Source organism: Alternaria infectoria (assembly GCF_024043175.1).
Source record: "Alternaria infectoria strain BMP 0036 chromosome Unknown scaffold_27, whole genome shotgun sequence".
In the NCBI taxonomy this organism is placed as follows: Eukaryota; Fungi; Ascomycota; class Dothideomycetes; order Pleosporales; family Pleosporaceae; genus Alternaria; species Alternaria infectoria.
The window spans coordinates 234,032-250,566 of record NW_026250716.1 but is presented as its reverse complement, the minus strand read 5'-3'; the positions used below and the strand labels follow the sequence as shown (position 1 = coordinate 250,566).

At 52.9% G+C, this 16,535-nt stretch overlaps 5 protein-coding genes across 5 annotated transcripts; 2 read left to right on the top strand and 3 right to left on the bottom strand.

Annotated features, from left to right (window-relative positions):
• Positions 1-1,159: 1,159 nt before the first annotated feature.
• On the top strand, positions 1,160-2,800 carry J4E92_009802 (uncharacterized protein; the record flags this gene model as incomplete). Its single annotated transcript, XM_051501144.1, has 2 exons — positions 1,160-1,394; positions 1,449-2,800. The coding sequence occupies 2 exons, from the start codon at positions 1,160-1,162 to the stop codon at positions 2,798-2,800; spliced, it is 1,587 nt and encodes a 528-aa protein (XP_051348694.1).
• Positions 2,801-3,511: 711 nt separating this feature from the next.
• Positions 3,512-4,249, bottom strand: J4E92_009801 (uncharacterized protein; the record flags this gene model as incomplete). The annotated part of the gene is made up of 2 exons (XM_051501143.1): positions 3,512-3,640; positions 3,695-4,249. The coding sequence occupies 2 exons, from the start codon at positions 4,247-4,249 to the stop codon at positions 3,512-3,514; spliced, it is 684 nt and encodes a 227-aa protein (XP_051348693.1).
• Positions 4,250-11,171: 6,922 nt separating this feature from the next.
• On the bottom strand, positions 11,172-13,388 carry J4E92_009800 (uncharacterized protein; the record flags this gene model as incomplete). The annotated part of the gene is made up of 1 exon (XM_051501142.1): positions 11,172-13,388. One exon carries the CDS (start codon positions 13,386-13,388, stop codon positions 11,172-11,174), a length of 2,217 nt encoding a protein of 738 aa, XP_051348692.1.
• A 528-nt stretch (positions 13,389-13,916) lies between these two features.
• Positions 13,917-14,962, bottom strand: J4E92_009799 (uncharacterized protein; the record flags this gene model as incomplete). Its single annotated transcript, XM_051501141.1, has 3 exons — positions 13,917-14,503; positions 14,550-14,678; positions 14,725-14,962. 3 exons carry the CDS (start codon positions 14,960-14,962, stop codon positions 13,917-13,919), a joined length of 954 nt encoding a protein of 317 aa, XP_051348691.1.
• A 208-nt stretch (positions 14,963-15,170) lies between these two features.
• J4E92_009798 (uncharacterized protein) lies at positions 15,171-16,535 on the top strand (the record flags this gene model as incomplete). The annotated part of the gene is made up of 1 exon (XM_051501140.1): positions 15,171-16,535. The coding sequence occupies one exon, from the start codon at positions 15,171-15,173 to the stop codon at positions 16,533-16,535; it is 1,365 nt and encodes a 454-aa protein (XP_051348690.1).

Below are 16,535 nucleotides of genomic sequence, written 5' to 3'. Positions count from 1 at the left end.
TAGGCGAATACCACATCGCCGACGGCACGCCCCTACCCGGTACTACGGGTGGCTATGCGGAACGATTTATTCACAGTGAGATTTTGAAAAGGTATCCTGATGTTAATGCTGTTGTGCATAGTCATTGTGAGGATGTGCTGCCGTATACTGTTCTAGAGATGGAGAAGGGGTTGGAGCCTGTGTACCATATGGCTGGGTTTCTGGGTGGTGAAGTACCGAACTTTGATATTGGGGTTGTGTATGAGGAGGGGGAGCCGAGGGATATGCTTGTTAATAGTGTGAGGTTGGGGAGGGGACTGGCAGGGATGTTTGGGAGGAATGAAACGAGACTTACGTCACCTTTACATACCACGGTTTTGATGCGTGGACATGGCTTTGTAACAGTCGGCGAGGGGATAGAGCAGGTTACGGATTTTGCGTATTATGCGGCGAGTAATGCGAGGGTTCAGACGAAGGCGCTGTTGTTGGCGGGGAGTCAGGGGGGTAATGTGAGGTACTTGAGTGCGGAAGAGAGGAAAGCAACGAATGAGATGAATCGCTGGATTGTTTTTAAGCCTTGGGGGCAGTGGGTTATCGAGGTGGAGAGGAGTGGGAGATTTGTTAATGAGCTGGGCACGCCGCCACTTGAGGTAGAGTGAGGGTTGGAGATGGTGGGATGTTTAGTGATTATCAAGCTGTAGAAGGAATCCGATGTTTGAAGCTCGCTATTCTATAATTGAGTGGTGTCGGTGTGATCGGATCGTGGGGTTGCTGCCGATAGATCTGCATGACGCCATCTGCCAAGCCCCAACAGCTCGGGAGCGGAGGAAGGCGGTAGGCATTCCTTCTCCGCCCTCGCGACAGCCGTTTGTCCCCACTCACGTCATGTTAAAGTTATCCCATAACAGGAAGCTCGATGTACTACCAAGACCTTAGCAGCTGAAAAGACGTTAAGATGGCTGTGAGGTGTCCATGGATGCAGACATCCGTTTCTAATCCATGCCTGATAACGTGCTTATGCATACACATCACGACTACTCGAACAGCATGCGCAATTAACGTATAAACATGCAATGCCTCATTCTCAGCGAAAGATTTACTTCGCGGTACCTCTCGAGCCATCTGCTAAGTCATTAGCCTCAACCTCCGAAGGACCTCAACTTTGAACGCATCCACCATCATGAGGACCTCTTACAAGACGGTCTTAGCTGTACTTCCACTCTACGCAACTACAGCCATCGCAGATCGATATGCCAGCAACATACGACCGGTAATTGTCGATGTACCAAAAGTGGCGGCCAACTTTCCCGACGTCGACGGCATCCAGCTGCTATCGCCGGCTTTCCTGAATCCGGAGAATGTACCAGCGACATTTGCGAACGGCACCTCAGGACCCACTCCACAGCTTGATCTGGGTACGTTCCGGATATCACAACACCTGCATCGTTGAGTTTGCTAACTTTCAGTAGAAATCTTCGTGAAAGGCCTTACTCAGCGCAACGGATGGATCACCTACAATAGCGGCCTGAGATCCGAGGAAGATCGGGCGATACCGTACGTTACATTGACAAATGGCAAAAAAAACAGTGAGAAACTACGTGTCTGGATCCAAGGAGGCCAGCACGGAAACGAGCCCGCAGGCGACGAGGGCGTGCTTGCACTGCTTGGAAAATTTGCGCAAGACTCCCAATGGACCGCGAAGATCCTTGAGAAGATCGATCTCATGATCATCCCGCGTTACAACGTCGATGGTGTCGAGTACCTACAGCGACAACTGGCTTCCAACTACGATCCCAACCGCGATCATGCTGTACTCGAGCGACAGCAGACACGTGCCATCAGAAAGCTGCAGTCTGAGTTTGACCCTCATATCTTCATCGACGACCACGAGTATACCGGAGGCAACTTGGTAGCGGAAAAGTACATCCGCGCGCAGGATCTCTTGGTCTCCGCCAACAAGAACCAGAACGTCAATCCTAGTATCCGAGCGTTGAACCAGGCATTCGTCGACGACATCTTCTCAGTTGCCGAGAGTAAGGACCTGCGCATCTTCCCATACTTCACTACGAGTGTCGCGAACGGCACGATAACGATTGAAGAGCCGGATGCGCTTGCCGCGGCGAATCATAAGGGTGCTGGTAACTACCAGGCCCTGACTTTCCTCGTCGAGACGCGTGGAATTGCTATCGCAGATCAGCACTTCCAGCGACGTGTCGCATCCCATGTTATCGTTCTGGAGACTATCCTCAATAAAGCAGTGGATGAGTTCGACGACGTATACAGCACCATCGAAGCCGGACGTAAAGCATTCATCGACAGCAAAGACGAAATCGTCGTAACCTACGAACAGCGCATCACCAACAAGACAGTTCCCTTCATCGACGAATCAAGCGGCGCGATTGTCGACGTCCCAGTCCGTTCCCGAAACAGCGATCCCTCCATCGTCACTCTATCCCGCCCCCGACCAAAAGCTTACGTCTTCTCACGCGCCTGGGCCGATGTAGCAGAGCGTCTCCGCATTCTTGGTGTCACCGTTGACGTTCTGGAGAAAGGCTTTGTCGGAACTGTGGAAGCGCTTGTAGTCACGAAGGCTGAGCTCGCGGAAACAAAGTTCGAGGGCATTGCGGGTACAACAGTCACGACAAATACAACGCAGCGTGCTGTAACGATACCCGCTGGTGGCTTCTGCATTGATACCAAGCAAAAGAATGCTGGATATGCGTTTACGCTGTTAGAACCAGAGGGAGAGGCAAGTCAGGTGTATTATAACAAGATTCCGCTAGAGGAGGGGGATGAATACCCCGTATTCAGGGTTCTGTAGAACGTCCGTACCGAGAGAGCTGTAAGAAGAGTACACGGCGTCTTTCTCATCCCTTCCATCATTCAATGGGCGTATTCAGTCATCCTGTACCTCGTGTGTGTTTCAGGAGTCGGAAGAGCATACAAACAACCCATCTGCCGATATTGTCCGACTTCTCCATCCAAAAGAACATGCATAACCCCTTCTTCAGCCCTACATTGCTCTCATCAACGGTACTAGCGCCCGGTATCGTGCTTCTAGTGGTGTTCTAGCTGTCTCCAACCGAGTCGGGAGACGTGATGGTGATCTGGGTGGCCTGACACCAGGTTTACCATGTATACCCTTGGTTCTCATCGTTTGTAGGGCCGAAAGGACTGAAAGTCTATTCCTCGCGATCGTGAGAGTAGGTGGGCCGGGGGTCAACGTGGATGTTGTGTACGGCAATTGACTAGTGCTTACTGCTGTCAGGCGAAGTTTAACCGGCAAGAGTGCTTGTTTGTACTGTACATTGAGAGTGTGCGGTAGCCATCTGTGTAAGCAACACTGATATCCGCATGGGACATAGATAGCTGGCATAGTCTCACCCTCACTGATAATGTGTAAATGACTTCTGTTACCAATTCATTCTCATAGATATATATACATGAAAGTCATAGCCGAACCAACCCCTCACAAAACGGAACAAAACAAAGCCGAAATGTAATGCGCACAAAGCCATAAGCTACAACTCATCTAAGCACTACCACCAAGCTGCTTAGTGACGTACTGGGTGCCCAAGTTCTGCGTGGGAGTGTCCCTAGGGTACTGAAGATGCTGCGCGTTGATACCCTGACCGTGTGTAGTATCGCATACACCATCGCCCTGTTATCATCGTTAGCCACCATCTCCTTTACCACGGAACAAGGGATAACTTACAAAGATGCACACATCCAGCGTCTTGCCCTGCCAGTTATCCGGAATGCCCCTGCTCAGTGCCGCAGACAGACCGTTGACGTTCTTCGTCGTAGTACCACCGTTGTTGTCCACATTGCAGCTCAATCCACTCTTATGCGCCGGGTTACCAATGAGGAAAACACCCTTGACAGCATCGAAATTCGCGCCTGTGAGCTGAGACATGGCGTTCACCGTCGCCTGAGCACCCTGACTGTATCCCTCGAGGATGAAGCACTCATCCGGGTTCGTCCTGAGTGTAGACTGAACCTTGTTGACGATATCAGCGGTACCAGCAGCGCTGTTCTGGCTGAAGCCGGCGGCGTAGACGGTGTTGTAGATCTTGCCGCCTGAGACTGCGGACTGGATGTTGCGGTTCATGGTGCGGAAGCCAGAGGATTCGCCTTGGATCTCGCCGGTGCCGCGGGTGTTGATGATGGTGTAGGAAGAGCATGCGGCGCGGGTGGAGAGGTTGTCGACGGGGGCGGCGGTGGAGAGAGCGAGCAGCGAGGCTGCGGGGAGGATGGTGGAGAAACGCATGGTTGATGTGTGAAGATGGGTATGGGTATGTGAGTGAATGTATGAGGTATGACAGTGAGAGAAGTAGAGCTGATGATCTTATCGTCAGGGTGGTATCGATATTACAGCGGATCATCTCTGCCTTATATATCCACCCTCCCCCCCATAGACAACCCGTGTGTAATAGGAAAAAGCACCCTCTATTATCCTCACCTCGGCAGACATTCTTAGCGCGTTTCACTGGCCGATCCCCAGTCTGCACCTCTACACCGAATAGGACGGAACCTGCATCCGCTTCGGAGCACTAAGTCATAATCGTGGCCGTCTATCCCGTAGGCGCCTCGATCGACACATGGCCTACCGGCTGTCACCGTCTGGAGTGGGTAGAGATCTTCTTTACCTTCTCGATTCGGATGACTTCATGACCAGGAACGGGGATTGCGGGTGAGGTGTCGTGACGAGTATTCGGTGTCTCTGTTCATGCATCGACGCCATTGTGTAAAACATGTATGTCATACGCATCTTTGCTTCCAGGACACCGATGATGAAAGGTGGCGCGGCGAGATCTTTCGAAACTCCTCAGCCTTGATAGTGGCTGAAGCGGCATGGAACATTCCATCCTATGCCGTCTACTCGAAACAGCCAGGAAGTGGGGGTAGAGTCGCAAAACCTCCAATGGCATGGCAAAGCGCATTCTACGTGCCTCGGGGTAGCGACTGCACCATGGTGGACACTGGACCACCCGGTGCGCCTCACAGTCTCTAGGTGCAGGTCCTGAATCGCTCATGCGGGTCCGCGGATTGTTGGCCTTACCAGGTTCGGTATACTTGCCTGCTGTTTGTGGTTTGGAGCCTGCCGCAAGGAGAGCCCCCAATTATTACTCCCTGCCGTCGATCGGCATCGAGCCTCGGCACGGCAATTGAACAAGGGGAGGTGCAGCGTCGGTGGAAGTACCACATACGGATGGTGAGGGTGTGGAAGTGAGGTCGGAAATTATCGAAAAAGCAAGTGAGTAATCAGCGCAGCGCGGGCTAGTCAAGTGCGACAGCGGCACGAACAGTTCGTCGAGAGAGCTACAATGCAGGTAGCGGACACTGACAGAAGAGGTGTAGTCGTCCTGCGTTGGTGTGCCGAAACCTGGGCCGATCTTCCTACTCGCAGTATGGTACGGGTGATCGTTAGCGGGTCCCGCTGATCCGAGGAACGGCTCTAGCGCTGCGCTATGCCAGACGTAGCTGGCCAAGCTCCGAAAGCTTCGACTTCAGGATGGCATCTTGACCGAGATATCGGCTGGATGTTGACCGAGGTGGTGATAGGTGAGTACGATTTGAAAGCGGAATGCGATGTGTACCTGATCGTTGAACTTTACCCCGCCAGATCATATCTAGGGTGACCCCGCGGGAGCGAGCAACGTAAGCGCATCAGCTGATCGAACGTGGTTTTTTACAGGAACTGCCGGAACGGCGATTTCAAACCTTGGAGGGAGCGACCGAACGGTGACATGGAAACTCTAAGTGACGTCTTTGCGCTAGACCATGTGTCAAAAGGTTGCCTCAAAACGTTGCCACGTGTGACGCTAGTTCCACTTCTCTTCCTCGTCATTTCACTCTCCAGGTATTCCCGACTTATTTGCATCGCGACGACTCGTTTCGAAGACTTCGTTTCGGCGGAGTATTCAATGGGAACATGTCTTTCGCTAGGTCCTTCGGCACATCGCGCCGCCTCCATACGTTCCAAACTTCTTGCATCACTTCAGTCTCAACGGCTTCTATTCGCAGCATCAGTATCTTGCAGATATAAAATAGAAGAACAGGATGTCCTGCAACAGTCTGGCAGCTACACATCTCCACACATCTCCACCTGGGCAGTCCGCAATGTATCGCGTAATCATCCGGTGAATCCGGTCAAGCAACAAGTCAGAAGCACAAGACTCTTCCCAAACCCACTCTACTCCCTCATCAAACTTTTCGTAGAACTTTTGATTACATTGGCCAAATCGCGCTGACATAGAGAGAGAAGAAGATATGCTCGCGCAACGTCAGGTTGTATACGCCTCCCGGCTCAAATGCTAGAGCTCGAAAGAGGTGAGTTTTTACAGTTGCCTTCAAACGCAAGCAAGCACCCGACGCGTAGGCATCAGCCTTTCCATTTTGGACCAGCTTCCCCAGTCGACTAGACACATGGATTCCTCAGGTCAGACTTTTAGTGTCGGTTGGAAGACGTCTTCATCTGCTGTAGCCGGCATCCACAGACGAAGCAGGACCATGGCTGCGCTCGCAGAATCTTTCGAGAAACTCATGCGATATTGAATGTAGCCTTTCGAGAAGAACCCTTTTCGGGAAGTGTGAGGAGTTAGATTCCACAAGCCAGGGACATGTTTTTATACACGCAACACTAGCGCGATCGCCACCCAGGCAGTACAAAAATTCCGGGAGGTGGTATACCAAACAACTCACAAAACCAGCACGCGTTACCAAACCTCCAAAAGGACAGTAGATCAGGATAATGTTCTCTGTGCCCTTCTCCGCAGTCATAATGGAGGGCAGTGCCTTTTTCGAAGCCTCCGAACACCTAGGCAGATAACCACATCCATGTGCCCCTTCTCCATGAGGAACTCCGCTCTGTTTTTTGCTGTCGCACAACGTGGTGGCCGACAAGCTCACGCCATGATTTTGTTGATCGCGTGTTTCAGATGCCCATTCCCAGAACCGCTTGTAGTCTTGGAAGAGTGAAGTGCATAAAATTTTGGAAGATGAATGGGAGCTCAGTTTTCAGAACTTGGGTTTTATATGCGGCCGGAACAGAGGCTTACCAGCGCCCAACACATGCTATTGTGGTAACTGCGTTTTGCTTCATCGACCTTCTCTTGCATAAGTTTGGAAAAGTAAAGTCTGGGACATTTTTGGAAGATACATAGAATCCGATCTGTCAAATGGTGGGTTTTGTGCGTCGCTCGACTGGAGACGGACAGGCGCACCGCATATAGCAGTCGATGTTGTCTTTTTCTCTCCATGCGGAGGTTGAGTACGTATTTTGGACAACCAGAAGCCATCAGATTGATGTAGAAGTGATACTCCGATAAAAGCCAGAAGGCAGGTTTGAGTTGTGAGTCGCACAGAGACCAGCAAGCACACCGCATAATATCATTGAATATCTCTTTTTACTTTCATGAGGTCGTACTGCCAATTTTTTGAACCTCCAAGGATCAGTGTAGCGAGACCGGAGGGAGACCTCTATGGTCGTTGGGAGGTGACTTTGTTTTCGAGTTGGCTGGAGGCACACGCCCGCACCATGTTGAATATTTCGTGGCCTTTCCGAGCTCCATTCAGGAGGCACTTGTAGTTTTTGGATAATCAGAAGCTCGGGTATTGGTGCAGAAGGGAGACTGCAGTAGTCTCCGGAAGATGTATCTTATATGTAAACCAAACTAGAACAGGCAAGCGCACCGCATGTATGCATCTTGGTATTCTTTCGATTCCCATGAAGCGTGGTTCGTCATCTCTTGAGCTATAAGGGGCCAGGGTATTCGTACAGCAGGAGCGTATTTGCAGGTGTCGAAACCTTGAAAGGTGGGTTTTGAACGCGGGCTAAATGGAGGCAGCCGGAAACGCCACATCAGGGTGGATTGACGTAGTTTTGATCTCCATTCACGGGAATGTCGTGAGTTTTTGGAAAATTGGAAGCTGGGTGGTTGTGAAGGAGGGAGACTTTTGTAGACCCTGGAAGATGGACTTTATATGTGGACTGAGCGGAGACGCGCAGATGAACCGTAAATCTTATGCCAGAAGGCGTTTCGGTCTCCATTCCACAGAGTCGAATAGGTTTTGATATGTTTGAAGCTACCCAGGTAGGATGTCGGTACAGAACAGACATATCCATAATCATAGGAATGTTGGAAGACCAGTTCTGGTTGCGAGCCGAAAGGAGACAGCCGGAAACGCCACATAAAGTCCTTCTGGTGTGATTTTGATGTCCACATGAAATGGTGAACGTACTGTTTTGAGTATCTGGAAGTTGAATATTGGTATAGGAAGGATAGTTCAATAGCTAGTAGAGGGGAGAATTCATATGCAAAGTACAGCCGGACTAGACGAGCGCACATGTAACGGTGATATCTTTGTTAACACTTCTTATAAAAACATCTCCGTGAACTTTTAGTAGATACTAGCTGAAGTGCTATAGAGGACGACGAAGTACGATTTTCGGAGGGCTGGTAGCTTGCATGCGAGCAGAAAAGGCGAGGTCAGAGGCACACAACATTGAATCACTTTTGTGCTGTTTTCAGATCTCCATGTGGTGAATCCGATGAACTTTTTGAATAGATGCAAGCCGGGACTCTGGGACTCTGGAACCAGAAGGAAGACATTATTATCGAAGGGCGGTCATTTGGGTGAGTTTGGGAGGACGAGAGGCAGGCAGACATATCTTATTGATGTGGTCGCTTTTCGGAACTCCATGTATCGTTACGTATCTGATTTCGGTAAAAGAAAGCCAAAAGAATGGTATAGAAGTAAAAGTCCAGTCGCGACAAAGGCGAGTTTATATATGCGTGCGGAGAGAAACCAGACGCACAACATGGAGCATAGGCAGCGCTCTTTTGGGTCTTCAGAGGGGCAGGCGTAATTTTTTGAATTCATGCAGCCTGAAGACAGGTTTTTGAAGCAATTCCCCAACAATCAAAGTGTAGGTAGCTTTTGTGTGCGTACAGGGAGGGAGCAGAAGCACACAACATAGGAAGGTTCTCAAGTGTTTTTTTAATTCTCCATGAGTCGGAAGAATCGCCTTTTGAGAAAAGCCGGCCTGAAGAGGAGCATTAAAGTGTGGGAGTAGTCGCGGCAAAGAAGGTAGGATTTATACGCGTGCAGAGAGAAGGCGGCGGAACCACTCCATCGTTCTAGAACTTTTGCGTTTTAAATGTCCATACTAGGTATACTCATAGCTTTAGGCCGAAGACGTTCCGAGTATCAGCGTTGGAGTGGACGTTTAGTCATAGAACTGGACTAGGAACTTTTGTATAAACAGAAAGAGAAGGCGTAGACACACAACATGCACTAATAGTTTCCCATTTTTGGTTCCCATGGAAAGGCGTGGTACGCCTTTTGAAAAGTCCAACTCAGGAGATTGGTGTAGAAGTAAAGCTCTTGTTGTCAGAAAAGAGGCGGTTTTATATGCGACTGAGCCGGAGACGGGAAGTTCTCAACATATCAAATGCCGCAATCGCTTTTCAGACTCCCATCATGAACTCGATAAATCGTTTTTTGGTAAAGCACAGGAACGAATGTTGATAAAGAAGAAGACATCCAGCCGCCAGGAAGTAAGTTTATATAGACCTAGAGATGTGGCGGGCAGGCGCACAACATGAGATCGTTTAGCGTTTGTTCCTGACTCCGATCATGGGTTCTAAATGCATTGTTTTTTAGAAAGCGAAGGCCGCGACATGAAGAATAATGAAGTTCCTTTGAGGCTACGGCTCAATCGCTATCTGCGAGCTGAGGACCGATAGGCAGGCGCACAACATATAGTACAATGATGCTTGTTTTCGAACTCCCATGGAACCCGTTGGTGCGGGTTTTGGAAAGTAAAGACTGCGAAGTTGGAGAGAAAGCAGATATAGTCTTCTTAAGCTCGTTTTATAGTTAAGTTGAATTAGAACGCGCGCAGACGCAGCATCTAATTCTTGTACACCAATTTTCCGTCTCTATACGGGACCACCATGTCAGTTTTAGAGTAGCGAAGATTTAGAGGTCCATACAGAATGTGATTTTGGAATTTTGGAAGAAGTTTTGTATGTCGAAAGGAGGGAAGGAAGGCAACGCCACATCAATAGTAGGCCTTCGAGTTTTGATTTCCATGCCTGAAAGTAATGCTCGTTTTGGAGTAATAAAGAGCGAAATGTAGATGTAAGAAGTTACACTCTAGCCGCGAGAAGAAGTGTTTAAATAGCAGCAGGAAGAGGAGGCAGCGGCGCCATGGATGATTTCGTGGTCTTTTTCGATCTCCATCGATGATGTCCTTTTGTAGTTTGGAAAAGCGAAGGCAGGCATGCGGACGTGGGAATAGTTCCGAGAAAGAGGCGGAAGGACAGTCTCATGACCCAAATGCCTTGACGATTCTGGACCGTCATGTGTTTGATGATCACACAGTTTTGGAAAAGGCAAAGACCGGAATATTTGTGTAGAAGTGAACGTCCAGCAGCCAGAAAGTAGTTTTTATATCCCAACTCCAACTCCGCCGCTCATACAAGTCTGAACTGCGTGATTTTGAAGAAATCGTCGTACTGCAGTGATGCGTGGGAGGGTTGGCACGGCACCATGAGGAAGGTCCTCAGGTGTTTTGGAGAGACTCAGGAGGAAGCGAGGGAACAACATGAACCGTCAAACTCCACTTTTGGACAGCGCCATCGGGGCGAGTTTGCTATATTTTGGAAAATGAGAATTGGGAGTGTGGATGTAAAAAGAAGGAAGGAAGAGGATGAGCGAGGTATTTATACGCCGCCACCGGCCCACATCACCACCCCTCCACTCCAACTCATCTCATCCCAACGAACTCGTATTCTCCAATTTCCCTCACTTACACAAGAACAAACCAGAATAGCCAAAGATGGAAGGTAAAATAGTCATTAAACCATACTAACTCGCTACATCCGCGCATATACCTAACCTCGCATAGGTAGAAAGAGATGAAACCGCTATCCCAGCATGTAGCTCCAAAAACAGCGAGATATGTGAGTTGATGACCCCATCAGTCGCCCGTTTTCCCTAACTCAAAACGCCTAAATACCTCAAAGTGTACGCGGTCGATAACGCGTCCAAAGGAATGGGGGTATATATCCAATGCCTTTTATCCAAGCTTTTTCTTTCATCCTTCCTCTCCTACTTCCTCTCCTACTTCCTTTCCTACTTCCTTTCCTACTTCCAATAGTTCACGATCATGAGCAGTGCTGTCATGACGCAACAACCTCAACCCACCCCTCCCTATTCCTCTCGACTTTACTCCCGTCCTCACCAGCCGTCAACTCCTTTGCCAACCCATCTTTTGCGCCTCTCCGCCTCGCCCTGTCCCGCACACTGCGCTCGTCTTTCTCGCACTCCTTGATCGCCTCCACAACTTCCAGTTCTTCAAAGCGCGCATCTTGGAGGTTGAGCTTCTGCCACTGAGGATGTTTCTGGCAACGCTTCTTCAAACACGCGGTTTCCTTGTCATCGACATCGACGTCCATCGCGTCGGCGCCGTTGGTCGCGGGTGTGGGCGTGGAGGAGATCTGTTCGGGTGTAGGAGTGAGGGTGGAGTGGTGGAAGGCGGCGCGCCCGTGTTTGCTGTTGCGCCAGAGGAGGAATTCGGCGTCGGACCAGGAGAGCCGCGAGTCGTAGCCGCAGAAATCCTTGGCTTTGACTTTCTCGCGGTCGGCGAGGCGGACGGCTTGCTCTTTGGCCATGCTGACGAACTTTTCGCGGTCTTTTAGGACTTCGAGTCGGTCTTTTAGTTGGGTCTTCTCTTTGTGTAGGGCGGTCAGGCGTTCGATCTCGCCAGCAGTCAGAGCCAGGTCTTCGCCGTTGGAGGGGAAGGTTGCGCGGGATGGGGAGGCGGTTTGTGGGGGTGTGAGGACGCCGGTTCCGAGGTTCTTGAAGGCTTGGATGTTGGGTGATGCGTCAACGAGGGCTTTGAGGTCCTTGGCTCGTAGTGTGCCTCCGAGTGGTGTCGGCTCGTCTTCCTCTGCGCCTTCACTCTCCGCAGGCTTCTTCTTCTTCTTGGATTTCTCCTTCGTCCCGTTGGCGCCCTTGGCACCTGCTGTCCGTTGTAGTTGTTCTTGCATGAAGAGAACTCCGCAGTCGTCGGAGCAGTACTTGCTCTCCCTGCCGTGGTTGAGTCGCGCAGGTTTCCGACAGCCGTCCCGCCGGCACATCGGCTTCCATGTGGTGTTGCCCTTGCCGTTCTCCTCGCACTGCGGACATATGAACTTGTCGACCAGTTCCTCGTCTACCTGTCGCATGTTTACGCAGTCGCCGTGGAACCAGTCGTCGCATCCGCCATCGCATCCAATCATCCACTTGTGGTTGTCGGGTTTCTTGCATATGCAGTAGAGGTTGTGGTCTTCGGACGATTCGCCGTCGTCGTCGGTAGCGTGTTCGTGGCCTGGGGCGGGCGAGGATCCAGGGACGGGTGTGCCGGAGTGCGAGCCTTTCTTCATCACTCTGCTGCCCGCCGACTTGGGTATCCGCGAGGTAGGCGTGACGGAGCGCGCGCCATCTTCCGTTTCGACCTTGCGCTTCTTGCTCGGCTTGGACGTCTTCGCAGTGCCCTTCTTCTTGATGGCGGAGGCGGACGATGGCGCTGGTCGCTTCTTGGTCGGGGCGGGTGCTGGCTTGGACTCGACTGGTGATGGGGCGCTTTCTGCCGCGCTCTGGTTCCGTCTCCGTAGTCCAAGGTCGCTCTGCTTGGCAATCTCGAGCGCCTTGAGTGTGTCGGCGTCCATGTTCTCGCCAGTCACGGAACTTTGTCGCTCAGTCTGAGAGGCGGTGATTGCAGGAGTGTGTTCGCGCGGTGTGCCAGAGGGCTCGTCCTTGATAAAAGGCTGAGGCGAAGGCAGGGTGGCGTTTCCATTTTGTGAATCAGGCTGGAGGGTGCTCGCTGCGGGCTCCCGGATCTGGGAGGTGGTGGGCTCGTCGCGCGTGAATGCAGGTTCGCGGTTCTGCGTGCTGTCTCGTTCGCCGTCGTCCGATGTGACTACCTGCGACACGTCCTGGCCAATGGGGGCGTCCTGGGTCTGCTCTTGCAGGGCCGAGGACAAATTTTGTATTGGCGCGAGCACTGGGGCGGGCGAGGTCCTCGACAGCAGTGACTGGCGGCGCTTCTGCTCCTCGGGCGAATTGGAGCCATGGTGATAGTGCTCCAGCGTCGGCGAGTGCACCTGGGGCTCGTCGAGGGGTGGCGAGGGCTCGACGGGCGCGTGGTGGGAGCCGAAGCTGCTGGTGCGTCGCGGCGCGTGGGACGAGGCGGTTGGCGAGGGCAGCTCGCGCGTCGGGGCGGGCACGAACTGCTGCCCACTGCCCAGCGTCGCCAGCGTCGTCAGGGCATCGGCAGCGTCTTCGGTCGTGGTGGAGGCAGACGGGCGGCGCTGCTGGCCGGCGTCGGGGTTGAGGAGGGAGTCGATGCTGCTCATGGTGGCTGGCGGTCTGTCTAAGCGGGCATGTCGGGGCGGGGATGGAGGGAATGGAGGGAATGTCGAGGACGCAAGAGTCAGCAGACTTGAGGCGAGCGAGAGGAGAAAGGGCGGGTGGTGTGGAAAATAGAGCCGTTTCAATCAGCTTGGCGCGCAGAAGCGCTTGAGGGGCGGGCGAAGCTGCGTGAGCCTTGACAGCATGCAGGCATTGCTCGACCGCCTGCTACCACTGCGCCTGCCACCTATTACCTCACACCTACCAGCCCGACGTCCCTCGTGACGCTTACAAATGGCAAGCCACTACATGTACCGCAATATCGCCTTCCTCGCCGCGGGTCTTCGTGTCTTTGTTGTGACGGCTGCCCGCAGCTCTTTGGCGCTTGCCGCCGATGATGCAACTCGACTACTGGGTCCCTTGAGGGGAGCTCCGAGCTAGCATCACCCAACATGACGTTTGTCCCAGTAAAGCGCATTAACATAACTACATAGGGTATCATAGGCGTCTCTATCTGTTAATTATCCATCAGACTATTCATCATCGTCGTTCCTCGGCCGCCCGCGCTTGCGCCCTGCCGCCTGCGATGCACCTTGAGTCGCCTCGACCGGCGCACTGTCACTGAGGGCGTCCGCCACCTGCAGCGTCCTCTGCAACTTCTTTTCCAGCTCCTCCACGTCCTCGCTTTCCCCAAACATCATCCGTATAAACTGTGCGACGCCCTCCCGTCCCACCTCGACCTTGCCGCGAGGCCCGACAATGTAGTCTATCGTCTCCTCGCCCCCGGCAGGCGTCTCCCTGATCTTGACAATATACCCGTCTTTGGCCATGATCGCAAGCGTCTTGTCTTTGGTACCAACAGGTGTCGTCTGGTCTGCGTTCATGCGCCTGAGAGCGCGGTCTAGCTTGCCTTCTGGGATTATGCCGCCAGATATGACAATGAGGGCGATGGCCATGGTATACAGCCCGACGTATGAGTCTTCTCGGTTTATCTCGTCTGAGTCGGCTGCCAATGGTCGCGAGGGGCCGATGATGTCTGGTATGCGGTACTGCTCGGGTAGGATAGTCTGCAGCACCCATATACCGGTCGATTTGCTTTGGGACTCTGAGCCGGCGGCAGCTGGAGATGTTAGATCACACGCTTCATAGTAAGACAGGATACATACCGCGCTTCTGTCGTAGCGTCACCTTGTCCGCTTTGGGCAGCTCGACGAACTGCATCCCAAAGACGTCCATGAGCTGGCTGTTGGCATGGGAAAAGACGTCCTTAAACAGGCGAGTATAGGAGCCGAGGACTGCAACTATTAGTCTCGTCTTGCATAAAATCGTCGATGCACTCACCCTTCTCGTTGATATCCGCGCGCTTTATGGGCTTCCGTGAATGCTCGCACGACAAGGCATACCGCACCAGACCCTTTGCTAGTTGATCAACGCTGCCGCTGCCCTGCGCCTCTCTGATGGCGTCCTCCATGTCGATGTCTTCATCTTCAGGGGTTTCATCTCGCCTTCTTCGTTGTGACTGTATTGGCACTGGTGAGGATTGTTGGGTTACAGCCTGTCGTGATCTTCGTGGAGGCATCGTGTGTGGTAAGTGAGTGGGCGTGGGGTAGGCTCAATCTATCACAGAATTACCGCGTAGGGCTGACGCGACGCGCCTCGGTGAAAGCCGCGCTAAGCTGCTCGCTTCCGGGCCGGCGACGACATCATCGAGACATGGTCCGAGCTGCTCCTCCGCATTGCAAGTCTCAATCCACCCATCGTGACTTATCCCAGCCAATGCAGCCACCATGAATTCCATACGATTTGCCGCGCGACGGCCCATATTCCGCTGCCTCAACACGCCTGCGCCACTTCGCTCTTCCCCCCAATTCCGCCAGGGCTCGCGTTCCAGCAGAGCAGACTTCGAGGCCATCCTCAAGCAGGGCGCCCGTCCCAAGGTCCCTCGCCCAGATGAAGACTTCGTTTCCGTCCACCGCGCCGAGGCCATGCGCCGTGCGCAGTTGATCAAGAGGCGGAATTGGCTGGCTCTCGGTGCTGCGCTCTCCATGATTGCCCCCATCTTCCTCGTCCGGTTATGGGACGTGCCGCCGCCTGGGGAGAAGGATGAGAAGCCAAGTCGCGGCATATTCGACATGATCATGGGCCCGCCCACCAAGTGCGATGCACCGCGCAAAGCAGCAGATGAGTTCCAGGGCAAGAAGGTCGTCATCGCAGCCGGCGACAAGGTGATTGCTACTACAGGCGACACCGACAACCCGCAAGCCTCAGACCCCGACGCCATCGAGCTCGTCGAGACAGGCACCTCCTACGTCCCCTACTTCCCGCGCACCATCCGCCTCCCCACCGACACCGCCGGCCCCGAAGCCATCACCAGCGACGCAGAATACACACTGCTCGGTCTGGGCATCCGCAAAGTCTCCTTCCTGCGCGTCCAGGTCTACGTCGTAGGCCTGTACGTCAAAACCGCCCACCTATCCACCCTCCAGAACCACCTCATCAACACCGTAAACCCCACCGCCTCAGCCCTCATCCCCAACGAAAAGAAAGACCTCCGCGAAGCCCTCCTCGACCCCGAGAAGAGCAACAAGATCTGGGAGTCTATACTCGCTAAGGATGGCACTGCAGGCGTCGACATGGCCTTCCGCGTCGTCCCCTGCCGCGGCACAGATTTCAAGCACCTCCAAGACGGCTGGATGCGCGGCATCGCCTCGCGCACCGACGAAGTCCGACGCAAGCAAGCTGAGCTCCTCCGCCAACAGGCCGCAGAAAACAAATCCATAGCGCTCCCCAAGCCCGTCGAGGAAGGCGAGTTCCAAGACGAATCTTTTGGTGTCGCTATGAAGGAGTTCCGAAACTTGTTCCAGGGCAAGGGGAAGGCGCCTAAGGGCTCTGTGATTATTCTGACTAGGGATAAGAGCGGGAGTCTGGGTGCGCTGTACCAGCCGCTTGTGCAGAAGGGGGATAAGCAGGAGACGATGGGGAAGAGCAGTTGGTTGGGTGAGGTCAAGGATGAGAGGGTGGGGAGACTGGTTTGGTTGCTGTATCTTGGTGGGCAGAATGTTAGTAGTGAGCCGGCGAGGAAGAGTATTGTGGATGGGTGTATTGATATTGTTGAGAGGCCGGTTGGGACGCTGGAGACTATGGTTCATTAG